At 40.0% G+C, this 21,939-nt stretch overlaps 1 protein-coding gene and 1 long non-coding RNA gene across 3 annotated transcripts in view; one reads left to right on the top strand and one right to left on the bottom strand.

Moving 5' to 3' along the window:
• The window catches only part of LOC150064467 (uncharacterized), a 37,167-nt gene extending 20,807 nt beyond the window's left edge, over positions 1-16,360 (bottom strand). The window contains exons 1-2 of the long non-coding RNA XR_016535162.1: positions 16,281-16,360; positions 15,757-15,855 (exon numbers count right to left, since the gene is read on the bottom strand). This is a non-coding gene — a long non-coding RNA (uncharacterized LOC150064467). The remainder of the gene's footprint in view (positions 1-15,756; positions 15,856-16,280) is intronic.
• A 42-nt stretch (positions 16,361-16,402) lies between these two features.
• Actbl2 (actin beta like 2) lies at positions 16,403-17,539 on the top strand. 2 transcript variants are annotated; one of them, XM_090331144.1, is made up of 2 exons: positions 16,403-16,531; positions 16,658-17,539. In XM_090331144.1, exons 1-2 carry the CDS (start codon positions 16,403-16,405, stop codon positions 17,537-17,539), a joined length of 1,011 nt encoding a protein of 336 aa, XP_090187270.1. The 2 variants fall into 2 exon arrangements, with proteins under 2 accessions (XP_090187270.1, XP_090187269.1); XM_090331143.1 differs by having other exon boundaries at positions 16,403-17,539.
• Positions 17,540-21,939: the final 4,400 nt, after the last annotated feature.

Here is a 21,939-nt window from a genome sequence, read left to right on the forward strand (position 1 = left end):
TAAAAAAAATCTTTCATACTCTCCGCAGTACAAGAAATCATTATTTTTTGTTTTTTATATCCCATAGTTGACTTTTGACAGCTTCTCCAGTGGGGTGCAGATCTTCTGCCCTCCCCAACCTGAATTGCATCTGGAGTAGCACAATTCTCAAGCCATCTTATTAAAGGAATGTTGGATACAAATTGAATTTTAATTTATGTGAAATCAAGATAAAAATGAGGATTATTGGAGAAAAGATAAGCATCTGTGAATATGGTGTTACGCAATATAAAATTCACAATGGCCGGGAGTTTGGCCTAGTGGTAGAGAGCTTCCCTAGCATGCACGAAGACCCGGGTTTGATTCCTTGGTACCACATACATAGAAAAAAGCTGAAAGTGATGCTGTGGGACCTCTGGCCTTGAGAAAAGTTCAAGGACAGTACTCAGGCCCTGAGTTCAAGCCCCACAGCTGGCAAAAAAATAATAAATAAATTCACAATTATAAAAATCTTTTGTCTTGTGTTCTTCCTCTTCTGTCTTTATTTTTTCATTGGTATTGGGGTTTGAACTTAGGACAAGCAGTATACCACTTGAACCATACTCTTAGACCTTTCTTTTATTTTATTTTTCAGATAGAGTCCTGGTGTTTCTGACTTTGCCAGTCTCAAATTCTGATTCTCCCATCTCTCCCTCTGACATAGGTAATATCATAGGTGTACCATCACCATCAGCCAAAAAAATACTGCTTTCTAAATGAACTTAAATCCTTTACCTAGTCAGTTTTCTGAACAATAAACACAGGAGAAATTTTTTTCTGAGGCCTGCTTCATTTATCTCTAAAGGAATCACATGCAAAATCTTTTAAGTTTTCCATAGAAAATCAAAGAAAAACCAACCAGGGCTGTTTGGTTCTCAGACAACCCAGACAATGTACCTTCTATACATTGGGCATTTATCCTAAATTCTGAGAACAGAGCTGCCTCTTTTGTATTGGTAAGAAAAACAATGGCTTTGTGACTCACTGTCTGAAGTGTGCAGTGTCTCTTGCAAGACAATACACACAAAGCAAGGTTCTTGCTTTGACTCATCCATGAGAAATGCTCCTCATCTATCAAGGCAGAGAGCTTTCACCAGCATACTCTCAGCTGTCCTGTGGCTGGCCTATGTGATACTGATACTCTACAGCCCCTGCCTGCATTCTGCCTGTTCCTGCCAGCACCGCAGCCATCGCTGTTTCAGGCCCAGAAAGTAGGCTCCAAAAAAAGGCAGAATATGGTTTTCCCCATAGAGTCTAAGGTTGGAGTACCTCACGTAGCTCACCTATAAGTCCCTGACATCAAGGCCCTACTGCTTCCCCTTACCTGGGGACCAGTTCCAGCCTAGCTTTTTAAAGATTTACCCAGACTACTGAAACTCCCCACTTTTCTCTGTAACTTTGTTATAACAAAGATCTGCTTCTAGTTCCCCAAAAATGAATCACAAATTTTAGAATGCAATCCATTCATAAATTGAACATTGTCTACAAAGGATGTTCCTTCCTGAATAAGACAGAGATGATGGATAGCATTGATTAGAATTACAGGATAAAGAAACCACAATAGCCTAACTCTGAGTCTTCAGATATGCCTGTCAGCCTCCTGGCTCCAAAATATAATCTAAAGCTGTCTGGTGATAAGCCAGGGACACACGGGAGCCAGGGATGAAATCAGACTCATGAGACCAGGCAAAGGCCGCACATCTCAACATGAAAGCTCAAAAATGTAGGCAGATGGAGGCTGAGATCATATTTAGTGATGACTGCCTACTAGCATTACCTGGAAAGGTTTACAACTACCAGTCAATGCTGGATCCTTACTTCTTTCTTTTCTGTATTTCCAGAGTCAGCATGGCTTCCACACCACAGAGGACGCTTTATTAGCTCAACCTTAGGATAAAGACTTCAGAGACAAGGATCCAGTATGTCTATACATTTTTCCTTTGGAATAAGTATTTGATTGATTTCTGTTTCCCATGCCCCCTTAATAGTCTTTCTTTTCCTTTAAGAAAATCTTTTTCAGGGCCGGGAGTTTGGCTTAGTGATAGAGTGCTTGCCTAGCATGCATGAAGACCCGGGTTCGATTCCTCGGTACCACATACATATTAAAAAGCTGGAAGTGGTGCTGTGACTCAAGTGGTAGAGCTCTAGCCTTGAGAAAGTCCAAGGACAGTGCTCAGGCCCTGAATTCAAGCCAAGAATTGAAAGGGGAAAAAAAACCACCTTTTTCCTGTTCAAAATCTTACTTTTCAGGAAATTTTTAAGTTTAATGACTCAATATAGGATCTACTCTCTTTCCTCAAAGTATAGACACATATATTGGATGTATTATTAATCTGTACAAACAAACCCAACAAACAGGCTGGGACATGTACCCATGGACAGGGCTCTTTTATTTCTGCTCAGTATGAAATTTGCATAGACTTGATGTGGGCTTAGCAGCATCTCTGACAGTGACAATTGATTTGTGTCTATTCAAATATATGTTGGCTGAATGATTAATCCAGTAACTCTAACCCATCTCTCTGTCTCCCAGTCAAAAGAGATGGCAAGATTAATAAGAAATTATTATTTGAAAAACAAATCTTCTCATTTGGGGCTATACATATTTCTGCACTTACACTGTACACACACATTTTCATCCCTAAAAATGTTCATGCAGCCAAAAACATTTTTTCCATCAAGTGTAGCAAGAAAAAGCTTGTATTCTGCCCAGCCAATTTCATTCACTGACGACAGCAGAGCAAAAAGCATAAGGAGCTCTTGTTTTGCTGTCTTTGTTTTCCCTCTTCTGAGGAAAATTGCACAGGAATTATGAACAGTTCACAAATGGTGGGTAAGTGGCCGAAAACTAAATGACAGCTCCATGAACAGAACCAGACTGGCCCTCACTGAGCCAAGCTGCTCAAGTTCTGGAACAAGAATTAGGAAATCAAGTTCCATCCCTGGCATTGTCCCTAGTTCACTGTTGACCTTCTCTTACTCTCTCATCCTTAGCCTCTTGAAACACACACAGGGCTTTATGGCCTGCATTGCAGTGGAAAGATTTCTTACTTGCAACTTGGCAGAATCTGAACATCTCAGACAGAGGCCACAAGGCCAAGTCACTGCTGGGAAGATTCTGTGAATACTCAGCTCTCCAAAGGATCTCTCTAGAACTGAGGAACTTCTGTGCAAGATAAGAATCACAGGACAAAAAAAAAGCCATAGGGGTAAAAAAAAAAAAAAACCTTGTGGTTCATACCTGTAATTTTAGCTACTCAGGCTAGTTCAAGACTCAGGACCAGAAAAAAAAGAAAGAGAAAGAGAAAGAGAAAGAGAAGAGGAGAGGAGAGGAGAGAAGAGGTAGAGATGTGGCTCCGGGGGGTAGGGCAGTAGCCTTTACCTGAAGACCTCAGAGACAATGCCCAGGCCCACAGTTCAAGCCCCGCAAAGAAACAAAAGAACGAAAAGAAAAGAAAGAGCTTGCTCCCCAAGGAGATGGATATTCTTTATGGAGCTTGATCTAGCAATAGGATTTTCCAGTAGGAAAATTTAAAGAATATGCAACTTCAAAGAAGATCCTCTCCTCCAGAACTGGCCTTTTTCTCTGCCCTCACATACCTGCCTCAGGCTTACTCACTAGTAAACCCTATCGTTAACAGGTATTCTGCCCTGTGATTGCATTACTGTTACTTAGGGCTAGATGAAGAAGACTAAAATGATCCTATTTTGACCCAACTTTCTTGTCTTTCTTCATCCCCCCACCCCCACCCCCACCAAAAAAAAAACCCCATCTAGTCTATCCTGGAAATCACACCTATACTGAAGATGAGGCATAAGAAATGAGGTGTGGTGACACACATCTATCTCAGCCCTGTGGAAGCTGAGGCAAGAGAATGGAGACTTTGGTTTGAAGCCAGCCTGGGCTACGTAGGAAGACTCTATCTCACAAAAAGAAAGAAAAGCCAAGCAGTGGCTCACGCCTGTAATCCTAGCTACTCAGGAGGCTGAGATCTGAGGATCAAGGCTCAAAAGCCAGCCCGGGCACCAAGACACCAGAGACTCTTATGTCCAATTAACCTCTAGAAAATCAGTAATTATGCTTAATAAGAAACCATAAGTTCAAGAAGAAAAAATCCAGTGCTCTCACTTGAGGGTGAGATGTGTAACATCACATCTTTTAACTTGTATCTCTGTCTTTTCTATTTCATTTTTTTTCCTATAGGAAAAGTATTTCCCAGGCAAACAAACAAACAAAAAGAACATTTAAATTATATGTAGATATGCTTTCATTTACTCAGACCTGCAAACTTTAAATTAGTGTAATATAAGGGTTAAACTCTGGAGTGTAAAACAAGCTAATTCAGTGATTCTATGCCAGAGCTGATCTCCAGAGGCCATTTAACAATTTCTGGAGACATTTTAGGTTGTGAAAATTGTCAGGTGAAATGGACTGCTACAGCTACTCACAGAATAAAGGTCAGAGATACTACTAAATATCCTTAGAGGACACTGCACCCCAATTTATTACACATACACACACACACACACACACACACACACACACACACACACACACACGACCTATGAAGCCAAAGATGTAAAAAATGCCAATACTGAAAAAGCCTGTTCTATAAATACAATGATACTAAATATACATAACTATTATTTTTCCATGCAAGAGTCATTTAGTCGCATTAATAAATAGTGTATTTGCTATGCCAGGCAGCCATAGAAATAGCACACTTAATGTACTATGTAAATTTGAGGGCAAAGACTAAGGAGGGAGACTGTGGCAGCTCCCTGCATTAGAAGTTTGCCTAGCAACAGAGCGCTGGACCAGTGACCCACTAAAGAACATTGCTGCCATCTAGGGGAGGAAAAGAATTTCCTTTCAATAGCTTGCTGCAGTCCAAGGACACAAGACTGAAGAAGGCCCACATTTCACACTCACATGACTAAAAAGGAAAAAAGGTAGTTCTTTGGGGTATACGACAAGCAATTGTTAACAACTTTGCTTTTCTTTTAAAATCACCTACAATGCCTTTAATTAATTTCTTTTCTCCTTTACAAGTGTGTGCTATGAATCTGAAAGTCCAGGTGTCTGGTAAGAATAGAAAGGATTCAGTGGCTGTTTTCATTCTCACATTTAATTGACGAGCACAACGTTCACCAATGGCTCTAAAATAGCACAACAGGACTTATCTTTCTGCATAGCTTTTCCTCTGCAGCATAGTTCTGAGAAAATCATCCATCAAAGGCACTCCCTGTGCTTTTAAAATTATAAATGTTCACATTGTTTACACTGTAAGTGTTTAAGTCATGAATGTTTAAATCAGAAGGCAAAGGCTTTTTCTAGTAACTAGCCAAATATAATGTGTGTGTGTGTGTGTGTGTGTGTGTGTGTGTGTGTGTGTGTGTGTGTGTGTGTGAGAGAGAGAGGGGGGGGGCAAGGAGGGAGGAAGGGAAAAAGGGAGGGAGGGGGAGAGAGAGGGAGGGGGAGAGGAAGGGGAAGAGGGAGAGGGTGGAGAGTGTGTGTGTGTGTGTGTGTGTGTGTGTGTATGTGTGTGTGTGTGTGTTATTTGCATGGATAGTGGATGAATGAGTAAGTGAATGGATAAATGAATCTTTTACTTATTTTCTGTTTATTTGTGTCATTGGTGTGTTTTTCTATTCCTAACCTATTGTACCCTCACTTTTAGAAGTGCCTCATCTCCATTCCTGAGCTTTTCTGGGCCTCTCCAGTAAGAACACTTTTGCATTTGGGCCTTCCCATACTGCTGGAATCCAGTCATCTTAGTTTCCATTTGTTTACCTGTTTCTTGTTTAGAAATGTGACCGCTGTGCCAGGAATCAGTGGCTCAGGCCTGTGCCTTAGCTACTTGGGAAACTGAGATCTGACGATCAGAGTATGCCCTGAGTTCATGCACCAGAACCAGAAGTTCAGAGAAAAAAGAAAATATTATATCTGGCCAGGAGTTTGGCCTAGTGGTAGAGCGCTTGCCTAGCATGCACAAAGACCCAGGCTTGATTCCTCGGTACCACATACATAGAAAAAGCCAGAAGTGTTGTTGTGGCTCAAGTGGTAGAGCTCTAGCCTTGAGAAACCCCAAGGACAGTACCCAGGACCTGAGTTCAAGGCCCAGGACTGGAAAAAAAAGAAAGAAAAGAAAAAGAAAAAGAAAACATTCTAGCTGTGATATGCTCTTCTGTTTTCATTGTAGTCACTCTTAAAGCCCTTTTATTTCCTTACTCTAAGTACAGTGGTATTTGTAGAGAACATGCAGATAAACAGATGTGTTAAACCTGCCAGAATGAACAAGACATGTCTTAATTTCATTTCATAAGTGAAAAAATAAAGACTACAGATGCTAGGTGGCTTTCTCCAAGTCACCTGAGTGCCTAAAATGAGAAATATGGGACCATCTAGAGCCCTAGAACCAACTGAATATTTTCCCCTCTGTTCCATCTACTGCCTTACTTAGGTCAGGAAGTAAGCCTATGTGATGAGATCAAATCTTACTTCTGGGTAATACCACTAGTTTTTTTTTCCTATGCAGCAGACAAGACTCAACAGTACCATTGGTCATTGAAACCTTAACAAATAATGTGACAAATGAGATCATTCCATAAGCATTCTCAAGTGTATAGTAGGAGTATATTGTATTTCTCTGCCATTGTCCACATAGGATTGTGAATTACAAACTAAGAATCAAATGAAGATCCATTCAGTGTTGAAAATTCTAACTGCATAGATAAATGTCTATGCTACAAAATAAAACACAATCAAAATTGCCTTGCTGGGCAGGTAAATGGCACACAAGCCAGTAGGAAGTGTGATTCAAACCAATGCTTATAACTTCCCTGATGTCTCGTTATGCACTAGGTAGTTCCGGATAGTTAGTTTCTGCCAAGTGACCATCACTGATTATGCAGCAGATGTGGTTCCAGATGTCAGGGCCACTTACATGGTACTTACATGGGCTACCACATTCTCTCCCAAACCCCTGTCCAAGCATGATGCTCAGCTATACCACAGGACTCAGATGGAATCAAGCCAGGACAGGGAGCTAACAAAACAAACAGATGTCTCAGAACTCCAAACCCCAGGAATAGGAAAAGCACTACACTTAGATCCATTAGCCAGACTCCTTACCTTGTCTTAGATCAATAAACCCCTCAAAGCAATTTTGTTTCTCTATCTATCCAGAACACAGCCACCTCTGACACAACAGCATAATCAACAACCCTGTTTGAACACTCAAGTGAAATAAAGGCATGTTTTTACCTCAAGAACTTTCACCAATTATCCACCTCCCTTCAGGGGCCCCCAAATTCCCTTTCCTTGGTGTTGACCCTAGATTCCTTCTTCCTGTACAGGGTTGTCTCAGACCCCATCAGGATCCTTGCCAGAAATGTTCTGTTCACCTCCCTTCCCCTGGCACAGTGAGGACACTCAATGAGCCAGAGCTGCGTTGGCCTCCTGAGAAGTAATGGGAAATGCTATGTTTGCTGCTGGTAGTTAGTGAACTGTTGCTCTGCTGAACATTTAATAGGCATCATCTCATGTGAACCCCAAGACAACTTTATGAGGGAAATCCAATTAGTAGCTTCCATTCACAGAGCTGGAAACTAGGACTTTAGGAAGTTCTGAATGGCCCAGTTTACAAACCTGTCAAGTTTACAAACCTGGCTTCATCATAATCAAAAATCATATATTTCCTTAGTCATGGCAGGACCAAACCAGGGCAGAGAAGTTTAGTGCTTGAAGACACTGGTCTTCAGAATCATTTGGGAGAAGAATTGTTTATCAGAATACTTTGGAATTTAGCACCTGCAAAAGGATCGGGACCTAAGAAATAAGAATGGCCTATGGAAACATGAAGAAATGCTCAACATCTCTGGCCATAAAAGAAATGCAAATCAAAACAACTCTAAAGTTCTACCTCACTCCCGTTAGAATGGCCATGATCAAGAAATTTAATAACAACAGATGCCGGAGGGGATGTGGCCAGGAGGGATCACTGTTACACTGTTGGTGGGAGTGCAAACTCATTCAACCACTATGGAAAACAGTATGGCAGTTACTCAAGACACTAAACATAGAGCTCCCCTCTGATCCAGCAATTCCACTACTTGGCCTTTAACCAATTGTCCAGAAACAAGGACATACTAAATCCACTAGCACAACGATGTTCATTGCAGCACTACTTACCATAGCAAAGATATGGAACCAACCTAGATGCCCCTCAGTTGATGAGTGGATCAACAAGATGTGGTACTTATACACAATGGAATTCTATACTGCTGTAAGAAAGAATCACATTGCCCCATTTGTAAGGAAATGAAAAAACCTAGAAAAAATCATATTAACTGAGGTAAGCCAGACTCAAAGGAACATAAGCTCAATGGTTTCCCTCATTTGTCATAATCAATAGAAACCTTGGGCTTTCCTAGCAGAGATTTACAATAGAACAAAACCTAGATACATAAGGCTATATAGTATGACGCTAAATGAAAGGACCTCCCGGATACAAAAACAAAAGCCATATAATGAGTGATTGTTGTCCTTAATGTACTATGTTATCTCTTATCTCTTTTGCTGTCCCTTGGTTATCTCATATTGTTACAATATTTCACCTTGTTATCTGATATATTGTTTATATGTGTATTTGGTTATTTGACATCAGATAGGGAAGGGGGGAAAACAAGATGAGGGGTAGGGGAAGAGGGAGGGAAATGGAGACCAAAAGACATGAGAAAGGTATCAATGTATGTGAAGTAATGCACCCTCTATCTGGTGAATACAATGTAACCCTTCTATTAATTACAATAAAAAATATATGGAAAAAAAGAAAGTGTTGGGGCCTGAATTAAGGAGAATACTAACCCCTTCTGAGGGGTTTAACTACTATTCAGCTATAGTTTAGAAATGAAGTGCTACTGTTGCTTGATTTTCTATTTTTTTGCAAGAGAAATGACAACTCATAAATCTACTTATTATATACACTTTTAAAGCTAAAAATTCAGTAATGTTTGTTAAACACTGTATAGGACAAAGAAGACATAACCATAAACCAGAATCTACACTGCAGATAGCTTTGTCTTTTCTTGAATCTTATGGGTGTCCTCTTTCCTAGACTGGGTGAATCACAAATAAGAGAAAGGAAACCAATAGAGCTTCATCTAGGTCTCCTATTTTACTTCTGTATCCCTTCTCTCCTAAACCTCACCCCAATAGGGCTTTCTTCCCATATATCCTTTTTCTGTCAGCAGATCACAAACTGCCCTGATGTCAGCCATTGGGGAACTAAGAAAATCCTCAGAAGTTCCAGATACCGGATACAATTCCTTCCCTGTGTTTCCTGAAATCTTAGAACTGCTGCTTCCCTAAACTACAAAGCTCAATATCCTCTCACCTCATGTGTATTGATCCCAGGCAACAGCAGACATTAGCTAAAATAAAACAAAACTACATTGAGTTATATCCCACCAATTAGCAAATTTTTCCCCTGGACAAGATCTAGAAGATCCTCCCAAAACAGAATTAACCTTTTCATCTTGCATTCTCCTCCTCCAAAGTCCTTTACCCAGGACAGAACATTTCTACAGCAGCAGGCTGTCCATGCAACGAGAGTATGCTCTAGCATTTGACCATTTGTAAGCCTGCTCTGTCAGTTACAACTAAACAGGCAATTCTGTGTGATCCAAATCAAAATGTGGAAGAAATCAGATGTGACCTTCAGTCACAGAATCAGCTTCAACAGAATGAAGATAAAGGCCAACCACAACCCAGTAAACATAAAGCATTTTTTCATCTCTATTTCTTTTTTGTGTTTTGTCTTTTTAGGACAGACTCGATTTGATAATTCGCTTTTTCAGGACTTATGATCTCTGCACCATCTGCCTCAGGTCACAACTGGATTCACAGTTGTTTTTCTCCAACTCTGAGAGCTTCCCTGCAGGCTCTGGGTCACTCACATTCTGTGAATTGGCTTAGCTCATCAGCTCACAAAGGAATCCTTCCTTGCAGCTTGTAGTGGTCTAATCATGAGGGCCTTTATTTTGACACCAGGCAGGCTCTCCCATGCTCCTTCCGCATCCTAAAACTAGAGCCACTGACCAACTTTCTACAACTTTTTGTACATTTGCTACAGACCAGGAATCAAATCTGTGTGTCTGAAAACAGTGTCATTTGGGATCTGAAAACTGATACCTACCAAGCAGGCTATACTTCCCATAGGGACTGCGTCCCAAAGGGCACATTTGTCTTCCTGATGTAGGTTTTATTCCTCACAGCCAATCATCTATCCAGCTACATCCTCTGGAATTCACTCTACACCATTTGCTTATTTTACATAATGGGAGATTTGCCTCTTGCAAATGTTCCTCTTTCTTCTTCCAGGCATTAACTTCATTTCTTTTCCTCCACTCTGAGAGGAGGAGATCTTGATGTGAATGATCTGAGTTGGCATTTGGAAACTTTCCGATAGTCATTGCTGACAGGGCACACAGACTTTGTAGGAGTGATCACTGCTGACCTCCTCTCTCAGTGGGGAGCCAACCCCCTCAGGTTCTCTACCATTTCTTCTGGCCTTTCTTTCATCTTGAGCAAAGCTTGGGTTGTGTGTTTAGTTTGCTTGGGTTAAAATCTTGAGATTGACATGAGATATCATCTCAATATCTTTGGTGAGTTTATTGTTTCAGTTTCAAACTCCTAAAATGGGGAGATGGTTCCATGTGCCTCATCCAGGTTGCTATGAAGATTTTTCAAAAACTAATGTGCAAATGAAACATTTAGCATGGGACGAACATTCTAGTGATTTGTAATCATGGCTTTTCTTGTTCTTCCTCCGCCGTACAGGATCTGAATATAACTCACAATCTTGGAGGCTTATGTGCTTTCTATCAGTCATGGATGAGCTTCTGTGAATGCTTCTGATTGCACAAATTTCCTCCACTTAGATTCTTCTTAGAATCACAACATACCCAAAGGTCCATCCACCACATACCAAAATCTCTGCCTATTCTTAGCAACTGTGTTTGCTGGTCAATTGAAATAGCCAAAGGTTTTGCAATGTCATTTATTAAGAACTACCATAAGTTCCATTTCTGAAGTTTCAACAACAAAGGGGAGATTTAGTACCCTGTAGAGTAAACCCTACAATTATTCATGGCTAGTAGGATGGTGCTGGCTGGAGGCCTAGACTTTGGCAAGCTGCATCATGAAAATGATGCTTGCATCTGGGTTTTCCTTCTAAGTACATCCTGGAACTGGTCAAGAGGTACCTCACCAAACCACTGTTACCTGCCTCTGTCCAGGCCTGTCTCAGGGTATCTCATGTCTCATTTGGGAAGAAATCCATGACACTTTAAATTTTTCACATTATTTTTATTTCTAACAAAGATTTCTATATTAAAACAACTAGCCAGAAAATTACTACAAAATTTATTGGTAATTATTATTGATTTGGGAGGGCTGGTGTTTGGCCTACTAGAGTGCTTGTCTAGCATGCACGAAGACCCAAGTTTGATTCCTCGGCACCACATACATAGAAAAAAGGCCAGAAGTGGTGTTGTGGCTTAAGTGGTAGTTCTATCCTTGAGAAAGCCAAGGACAGTGATTAGGCCCTATGTACAAGCACCAGGACTGGCCAAAAAAACAAAAAAGAGAAAAGAAAATTTGAAAGCCCATGTGTTTGGAATTTCTCCAGAGTGTATATTTACAGTTCATAACATACTAAAATTGAACCATTTTATCAACATAAAAAGTAAACTTGAGGTGATATTTAATCACAAACAAATGAGATTTTCAAAAGTGGTCAGTCGTATCTACTTATCAATTTAAAAAATAAGCACATAAGCCGGGTGCAGTGGCTCACACCTGTAATCCTAGCTACTCAGGAGGCTGAGATCTGAGGATCATGGTTCAAAGCCAGCTTGGGCACTAAAATCCATGAGACTCTTATCTCCAATTAACCACTAGAAAACTGGAAGTGATGCTGAGGCTCAAGGGATAGGACAGTGACCTTAAGCTGAAGAGCTCAGGGACAGCACCCAGGCTCAGATTTCAAGCCCCATGACCAGGGCAAACAAAAACAGCACATAGTGAATACATCACACTATCTAATAAACATGTTGCACATCTCCACTAAGAAAGTACTACAGGTGAATGAGACTCTTTACATGGGAAGAATGTGGGGAAAGGCAAACAAAAGACTCTGTAAAATGAGACTGCTGTATTCACCAGAATATTACCAATGCTTAGTACATATGGACTAAATAAAGACATCCTAGGTTATATAAGACAACTACTTCTATTCACCATGGAAGTCACCTCAGGAGGGGTTGTCCTCACATACAATGACCATATTGTAGTTTCACAATGGGTACTCAAACTAGGTTAAATGCACAAGAAAATGAGATGATGGGCTTTCAGAAATTAATTAACTACAAAAGGCCTTCCAGGTTTAGTTAAGCTAAACATCTTCAAATTCTGGTTAGATATAATACCTAGTACCTGCAGAAGAGAATCCCTGACTTCCTTCCCTAGAGCCCAATATTTGAAAACTAAGATTCCTATGTTCACTTACACAAGTTCTTCTACCATTTCAAATTTAGCCAGACTAAAACAATGACATTTTAATGGCCATTGAATTATGATATGCTCTGTTCTACTATTAGAAGCTAATTTAACTATAATAACAATACATTAGTAACAAAACTTTCCTTTGGGACACTAAACCAAATAGAAGCCAGCACATTACCAAAACTCCACATCAGCCACATGCTTGCGATAAGTGAGGCTGTATGAATACAATATCAACAGTCTTCCTTTCTAGGGTGCAAGGCTATACCTGCTACATATAGTTTGCAACATTCATCAGTGGGGACCTGGATTATGTTTTCTATTTTGTAAGATGAACCCAGTTTGATAAAAGGTACTTTGTTTTTTGAAAAAAAGCATTCTGAAGGGGTATCAAGGTTCAAGAAAGAATGTACCCACTACCTGATGAATTTAACTGCAGCCCCTCTATACATTATCCCAACAATAAAATACAATTTAAAAAAAATTTCCAGGAGCATCATTCTATAGCAATTAGAAATTGTTTTAATCAAAATTTGATTGTGCCACATATATGAAAGAAAGTTTATAAAATCAATTGAGTTAATAGCAAAGATATGGAACTAACCTAGATGTCCCTCAGTTGATGAGTGGATCAACAAGATGTGGTATTTATACACAATGGAATCCTATGCTGCTGTCAGAAAGAACCACATTGCCCCATTTGTAAGGAAATGAAAAGACCTAGAAAAAAATCATATTAAGTGAAGTAAGCCAAACTCAAAGGAACATAGGCTCAATGTTTTCCCTCATTTGTCATAATCAATAGAAACCTTGGGCTTTCCTAGCAGAGATTTACAATAGAACAAAACCTAGATACATAAGGCTATATAGTATGACGCTAAATGAAAGGACCTCCCGGATATAGAAACAAAAGCCATATAATGAGTGATTGTTGTCCTTAATGTACTATGTTATCTCTTATCTCTTTTGCTGTCCCTTGGTTATCTCATATTGTTACAATATTTCACCTTGTTATCTGATATATTGTATATATGTGTATTTGGTTATTTGAAATCGGATAGGGAAGGGGGGAGAATAAAATGAGGGGTGGGGTGGGGGGAGGGAAATGGGGACCAAGACATGAGAAAGGGTATCAATGTATGTGAAATAATGCACTTTCTATCTGGTGCATATAATGTAACCCTTCTATTAATTACAACAAAAAATATATGAAAAAAATCAGTTGGGTTAGAAGATTAGTTCATTAGCAATGATACAGGGAAAACTTTCAGTTTCAGAAAGGATTAAAAGATAATTTAGTCCTGGTGGGTTCCAAAGCACAAGAAGGAATCTTACATTGAAACACACATTTGGCCACTGCTGATTTATAACAAAAAAGGCACAGTCTAAAGGTACTTTGTTTTAAAGATTAAACCAGAGAAAAAAATTATTCTATATACTTAGAAAAAAATCATATAGTGAAGTAAGCCAGATTTAAAGGAACATAGGCTCAATAGTTTCCCTCATTTGTAATAATTAGTATAAACCTTGGACTCTCCTAGCAGAGGATTACAACAGTGCAAAACCTAGATACATAAGGCCATATAGGATGAGGCTAATGAAAGAACCTCCAAGATACAGAAACAAGAGACATATAAGGTGTGACTGTTGTTCTTAACGTACTATGTTATTCTCATCTTACTGTGTTATCTGATATATTATATATATATATATATTTGTTTATTTGAAATAGGATAGGGAAGAGGGAAAACAAGATGAAGGGAGGGTGTGGGGCGGAAAATGGGGACAAAAACATGAGCAATGATTGTTAACATGTACCTTCTATCTGGCAAATATCATGTAACCCTTCTATTAATTACAATAAAAATTATTCTATATGAAGTTGTGGATGAAGACACTCACAATATATCTTTTTTTTAATTTTTTATTGTAATTAATAAAAGGGTTACATGATATTTGCCAGATAGAAGGTGCATTAATTCACATACATTGATATCCTTTCACATGTCTTGGTACCCATAACCCTCCCCCCAACCCCCCTACCCGTCTTGGTTTTCCCCCCTTCCCTATCAAATTTCAAATAACCAAATACAAATAAATTCAATATATCAGATAACAAAGTGAGATACTGCAACAATATGATATACCCAAGGGATCACAATATATTTTGACTTTCCAAAGACACAGGCTAATTAGTTTTGTTGGCTTTGAATGAAGGGATGCTGTTACTACTTAATAGATGTGCTTTCTTGGAGAAAGAAGAAAGGAAAAAAGGAAGGAAAATGAGAAGGAAGGAAAATAAAGGTGACTCAGATATGAATATAAAATAGCATTTTGCTTTAGAAAAACTGATAACAAAAGATACATCCTCTTTATCTAAAATGTATGTCACCAGAAGTAATGAGCTTTGTTTAATTACTGCTTTCTTTGTAACACATTACAATATCCTACATTTTATCATGGGTACATATCTTATCAGGTTGTCTATATTTCTCTATTAAACATAACATATCATATAAAATGGAAGAAAAAGAAGACTATTTCAGTTATGAAGAATTTAATAAGTTCAAAGAGGTTTGATCCTATTAATGATGTATGTCTCTTAAAGGCAATATATAGGTGTGTGTGTGTATATATATATATATATATATATATTTACACATTTTTTTTCAGTTGTGGGGTATGAACTCAGAGTCTGGGTGCTGACCCTGAGCTCTTCAGCTCAAGGCTACCACATAACTTTCAAGTTTTCTAGTGGTTAATTAGAGATAAGGATTTCATGGATTTTCAGCTTTGAACCATGATCCTCAGATCTCAGCCTCCTGAGTAGCTAGAATTATAGCAATGATAAAAAATATTTTAAACATCAGCTCAAATATATAATTTAAGTCTGTCTTGTTGTTCATTGTTGTATAACTTAAATTACTGCATCTAGACTCATTTTAACTCTGTATTTTAATGAATAAATCATGGAAGAACATTGCCTTTCTGCCTCCATTCAGCCAACATGGAGCCAATTAACCTAAGGAAAAATCTATGTGTCTTAAGCATGCAATAAAAATTAGTGATTGTAAATTTACATCAAGAAAAAAAAATCTATGTTGGTTTGCATTATTGATCACCCTATTTAACTTATCTCCGATGAATTTGAAGCTGTTAAGTATCATTACCTTTTACAGTGCACAAGGGCATTATAATTATAGCTGTCGGGTCCCACTTGGACATTCATTATTTTCGCTCATTAAAGCAGCTTCAATCATGATGACATCCTGTAGGATTAGGAACCCAATGGAAAGGGAAACCTTGAAAGAATGAAGATTACAAACCTCAGACCCTTCATAAGAACCATACAGTAAATCTGAAAAGTCAAAGCTAGTGTAGAGAAAAGAGATCCAGAGGGCAAACTAAGGAGTCGATGGTTTTTGTAGGGGTGTCACCCACCCCCACCACCGGCCTTCTTTCATCTTGCCTTTCTCTCCCCCAGTGCTTCATAACTATCTGGAGATCCGGCCAAGCAAGCCGGCAGCTTGTGTGGGCCGCCTAATTACAGTAACCTGAGATTTGGCCACTTGGTAACCTATGAAGGGTCTATTAATCATCATCATTATTAATACCTCAGTGGTGGCTCCACCCAGAGATGCTGGGAACCGACGGGGGGAGGTCGCGGGTGTGGTCAATGCAGTCCTTTAAATACCTGTGGTCAGAACGCAGGTGGCCCTGGCCGAAAGCAGCTCTGTCCCCTCTTTCTCTGGCGCATCTAGACTGTTCCCTCTGCTTTCCTTCCGTTGGCCCATCTAGACGACTCCAGCTAGCACCATGGTGGATGACGAGCTGACGGCCTTGGTTGTGGACAATGGGTCAGGGATGTGCAAGGCAGGTTTTGGGGGTGACGACGCCCCCAGGGCCGTGTTCCCCTCCATGGTGGGGCGCCCTCGGCACCAGGGTGTGATGGTCGGCATGGGTCAGAAGGACTGCTACGTGGGAGACGAGGCCCAGAGCAAGAGAGGCATCCTGAGCCTGAAGTACCCCATCGAGCACGGCGTCGTCACCAACTGGGACGACATGGAGAAGGTCTGGTACCACACCTTCTACAACGAGCTGCGCGTGGCGCCCGACGAGCACCCCGTGCTTCTCACCGAGGCCCCCCTCAACCCCAAGATCAACCGGGAAAAGATGACCCAGATCATGTTCGAGGCCTTCAACACCCCGGCCATGTATGTGGCCATCCAGGCGGTGCTGTCCCTCTACGCCTCGGGCCGCACCACGGGGATCGTGATGGACTCTGGAGACGGGGTCACACACGCCGTGCCCATCTACGAGGGCTACGCGCTGCCCCACGCCATCCTGCGCCTGGACCTGGCCGGGAGAGACCTGACGGAGTACCTCATGAAGATCCTGACCGAGCGGGGCTACAGCTTCACCACCACCGCCGAGCGGGAGATCGTGCGCGACGTCAAGGAGAAGCTGTGCTACGTCGCCCTGGACTTTGAGCAGGAGATGGTGAGCGCCTCCGCCGCCACAGCCTCGTCCCTCGAAAAGAGCTACGAGCTCCCGGACGGCCAGGTCATCACCATAGGCAACGAACGCTTCCGATGCCCGGAAGCCATGTTTCAGCCTTCCTTCCTGGGCCTGGAGTCCCGCGGCATCCACGAGGCCACCTTCAACTCCATCCTGAAGTGCGATGTGGACATCCGCAGGGATCTGTACGCCAACACGGTGCTGTCTGGCGGCAGCACCATGTACCCAGGCATCGCCGACCGGATGCAGAAGGAGATCGTGGCCCTGGCACCCGGCACCATGAAGATCAAGATCATCGCTCCCCCAGAGCGCAAGTACTCCGTGTGGATCGGAGGCTCCATCCTGGCCAGCCTGTCCACCTTCCAGCAGATGTGGATCAGTAAGCAGGAATACGACGAGGCCGGGCCTCCTATCGTGCACAGGAAATGCTTCTGAACGGCCCCCTTTCCTCCAGGTCGTGGTCCTGGCGCGGCTCTCCCCGCTTCCTACCGCACACACCTAGCCAATGCGTTATCTCCACGCGTGGTGGCCTGCGGTCTGGCTTAGCGAACCACCGTCCCGAGGTCTAACAACTGAAAAGAATTCTCACCTGTGCTCTCAGTCTGCTCTTCAGCTCAAATACAATGCGGTAAGGAATAAAATGAGAAATACCATTTTATGGATACCTAGAGTTCTCAGGGTTTAAAATCTAGATCTTGGGCCGGGAGTTTGGCCTAGTGGTAGAGTGCTTGTGTAGCATGCGCCAAGACCCGGGTTCAATTCCTCGGTACCACACACATAGAAAAAAGCCGGAAGTGGTGCTGGGGCTCAGTGCTCATCCTTGAGCTCAAGCCCAGGACTGGCAAAAAAAAAAATCTAGATCTTGTTACAATAGTCAGCAAAAGCTGTCTGTAAAGAACTGTGTATATTTAGAACTTTGTGTCTTGTTGAAGTATTTGTTCTGTGTTTACCTTGTCATTTACATAAAATGAATATTGTTATCACGTAAGTACCAAAAAACAAAATCTGTCTTAAAAATGTACTAGAGAATACCTGGCTATCTGGGCAACTAATGTAAATTTCTTTACTCTCCAACAGTCTCCATGTTTTGTTTCCTTGCTAAATAAGCACAATGAACCAGCCACCATTCTGTTAACATTGTGTATAAATCAACTACATTTGCAGCTCTTGGTGGATTTCTGCTGGTCAAATGTATTTTAGTACCTTACTATTAAACTTCATCATATTTATAAAATAGTAAACATACAGATAAAGCCTAATGCTGTAACTAGATGCAACATCAAATTAATATCATTCCACTACAATGTGAGCATAACTTTGTTTTGCTTAGAATAATAAAACATGTCTTGAACAAGTCCCTTCAGCTATGATTTGAGATATTTCTTTTCTGAAGGATCTCACAATAAGGAAATACAACTGCAGTATCTTTTTGTAAGATATAATTAAGTGCAGTGTAGTAATCCCATGTGTTCCTGGAAAAACTATATAATAATTCTGCTTTATTACATCCAGTGACTAGCAATACTTCTTGATGCACATATCTCTGAGATCCTATCATCTATGAAAGTATCAGTGCAACTTTCCATAGTCTTTAAATGGTTTGATAAATCCAGTGATGGTTTAACAATACATTTTAAGTACTGTTTTGTTTATTTGGATATCAGGGTTATTTGTATTTTTTTAGTTCTTGTCTGAAGATTTAAATTGTTTATCTGTTTACTTACTAAAGCTTTGCGGGTTCTTGAGGTTCCTCTTAGTTGTGAAACTTCTAGTTGTATTTTAAATATCTGAACTGAATCTGTATACATTTACTGTTTAAGATTAACCTTTTCAAATAACTTGATCATTCCTGGTTTCCTTAGCTATGAACATGTTTTTGTAAATGCACTTTCCTAAAATTAATCTGTAAAGGCACTTCATTTTACAAGAATGGAGTCTCCTCACATTAAATTAAGTTCGCTTTGTATTTGCATTCTTAGATTTCCTGTTATTTCCTCTAAGTTTTCAAAAAAAAACTAGAGAATGGTCCAGAGAGACTTATGTTCCCATATATAACCTGTTCATCTGTATGTTGCAATTTTATATCTTCCATATTTGATCATGTAAACATTAAATTAAAAGGCGAATTTTAAGAACATTAAATGACGGATGATCATATAATATTATAAGTTTTTTGTCATTTCCTTAACAATCTCAAGCTTAGTGTATAAACTAGTGTTCTGGTAATTAGTAGTCAGAGATAATGTCAACAATGATATCTGGGATTTATATGCTATAACGCTTTCCATTTGCAGAGGGAGTAACTCTCACAAAAATTCTGACCTACATTTTAAATGACCAGAAAAACATATTTCCCCACCCACAGACACTTTATGGAACAGGTCAGACGAACTTCCAAAAGAGTAAGCAACAGAACCCTGCAACATTAGATGAAAAATGAACCCATAAGACAAACAAAAGTTTAAACTTTGAACCTTCGGGTATTTGCCTATTTATCAATATTGACTGATTGAGGAATGAGACTAATCAGGAAACCCCCCATCTCAAAACTTTGTATTTTAAAAATCAAGGTAAAGTAATAAAGTGGCATGTTATTCATGAGTACCTTACTAGACTGACTCATCAACTAATTTACTTACAGAATCTTATACAATGATAGATTCTCTGACTTTAGGCTCAAAAGTTTAATTCAGTAAGTAAGGAGTAAGAATCTAAACATACAACAAAATGGAGAAATCGCAATTCTAAAAACAAAATTTAAAGCACATTATAGACCCATGATCAGGAAATAATGTTGGACACTTGAATCTTTTGTATTCCTGCTAGGATAGGACAGCACTGACACAGGCTTCTCAGGTGAGTTCCACACCACTGTGGATAAAGTTCTCTCTCCATTAATCATACATTCTGAGCTACAACTGAAGGCTAGTGCTATAGCACAATGTCCCTGCTTATTCTTCAATCACAAAAAATATTTTCTGAAAGCATAACTGATCCAAAACCTACACTCTCCTCTAGCATGTAGTTGTGCTTGGTTTTCAATAGTGAGATAAAATAATCATAGGATAGAGATTAGACTATGTCCTAGATATAGAGTTCAAAATTCTATAATGAGGGGCCTAAATACAGATATTTAATTTTCCAGATAATCAAATGGTAGTTGTTTGTGTTATAAGATATATTGTATATATGCTTATTTGGTTATTTGAAATCAGATAGGGAAGGGGGGAAAACAAGATGGGGAGCGGATGGGGAAGGAAATGGGGACCAAGACATGAGAAAGGGTATCAATGTTTGTGAACTAATGCACCCTCTATCTGGTGAATATAATGTAACCCTTCTATTAATTACAATAAAAAATATGAAAAAAACTTACTGAATTTATTCAGTAATTTTGCAACTACTAACTCAGTGCCTTATGCCAGAATATACTAGAAAAGTGTTTCCAGTAATGTGATCCAGTAGTGGAAGAAACTACATGCAATGCAAAGAGATATAATTAAAGAAAGTTAGATAAAAGCCCAAGATATAATGATTATTCATATAAAAACACTTAAAGGGGCTGGGAGTTTGGCCTAGTGGTAGAGTGCTTGCCTAGCATGCAAGAAGATCCGGGTTCAATTCTTCGGTACCACATATATAGAAAAGCTGGAAGTGGTGCTATGGCTCAAGTGGTAGAGCTCTAGCCTTGAGAAAGTGCAAAGACAGTGCCCAGGCCCTGAGTTCAAGCCCAGAACTGGCAAAAAAAAAAGTTTAAAGTTGGAGTGATCAAAACAAACCCTTAAACCCTCAAACAATCATCCCATTAAAAGACTTAAGGCTAAAGACTTAAAGAGAGACTTCCCGGAAGAGGAACTAAAAATGGCCAATAGAAGCTAGGCATAGAGGCTCACATCTATAATCCTAGCTACTCAGGAGGCTGAGATCTGAGGATCAAGGTTCAAAGTCAGCCTGGGCATTAAAGACCCTGAGACTCTTATCTCCAATTAACCACTAGAAAACCAGAAGTGGTACTATGGCTCAAGAGGTAGGACGATAGCCTTGAGCTGAAGAGCTCAGGGACAACACCCAAGCCCAGAGTCCAAGTCCCACAACTCACAATAAATAAATAAATAAATAAATAAATAAAGGCCAATAACACATGAAAAAAACTTTGAGGTTCCACTTCACCCCAGTTAGAATAGCCATTACCAAGAAATCTAATAACAAAAGATACTGGGGGGAATGTGGCAAAAATGGATGGCTACTGCACTGTTGGTGGGAGTGTAAACTGGTTCAACCACTATGGAAAATAGTATGGAGGTTCCTCAAAAGACTAAACATAGACTAACTCCCCTATGACCCAGCAATCCCACTCCTGGGCATTTACCTAAATATCCAGAAACAAAGCCATACTAAACCTACCAGCACAAACATGTTCATTGCAGCATTTTTCACCATAGCTAAGATATGGAACCAACCCAGATGACCCTCAGTAGATGAATGAATCATGAAGATGTGGGATATTTACACCATGGAATTCTATGCTGCCATCAAAAAGAATGACATTGCCCCATTTGTAAGGAAATGGAAAGATTTAGGGAAAAAATCATATTAAGTGAAGTAAGCCAAACCTAAAGAAACATAGGCTCTGTGTTTTTCTCATTTGTCCCAATTAGTGTATGTCCAAGATTCTCCTAACAGAGGATAATAATAGCTCAAAAGCTATGTACATATGTCCATAAAGGTGAGGCTAAGCAAAATGAACTCCAGCATATGGAAACAAGAGGCTTATCTTTGTGATTGTTGTTCTCAATGTACTATGTCTTTTTTCCCCGTAAGGTTTGTTTCATGAC

This window comes from Megascapheus bottae, chromosome 4 (genome assembly GCF_031878675.1).
Source record: "Megascapheus bottae isolate mThoBot1 chromosome 4, mThoBot2.hap1, whole genome shotgun sequence".
Classification (NCBI taxonomy): Eukaryota; Metazoa; Chordata; class Mammalia; order Rodentia; family Geomyidae; genus Megascapheus; species Megascapheus bottae.

Coding starts and splice junctions, on each gene's coding strand:
- Actbl2 (XM_090331143.1), top strand. CDS start 16,403: ATGGTGGATGACGAGCTGACGGCCTTGGTTGTGGACAATGGGTCAGGG.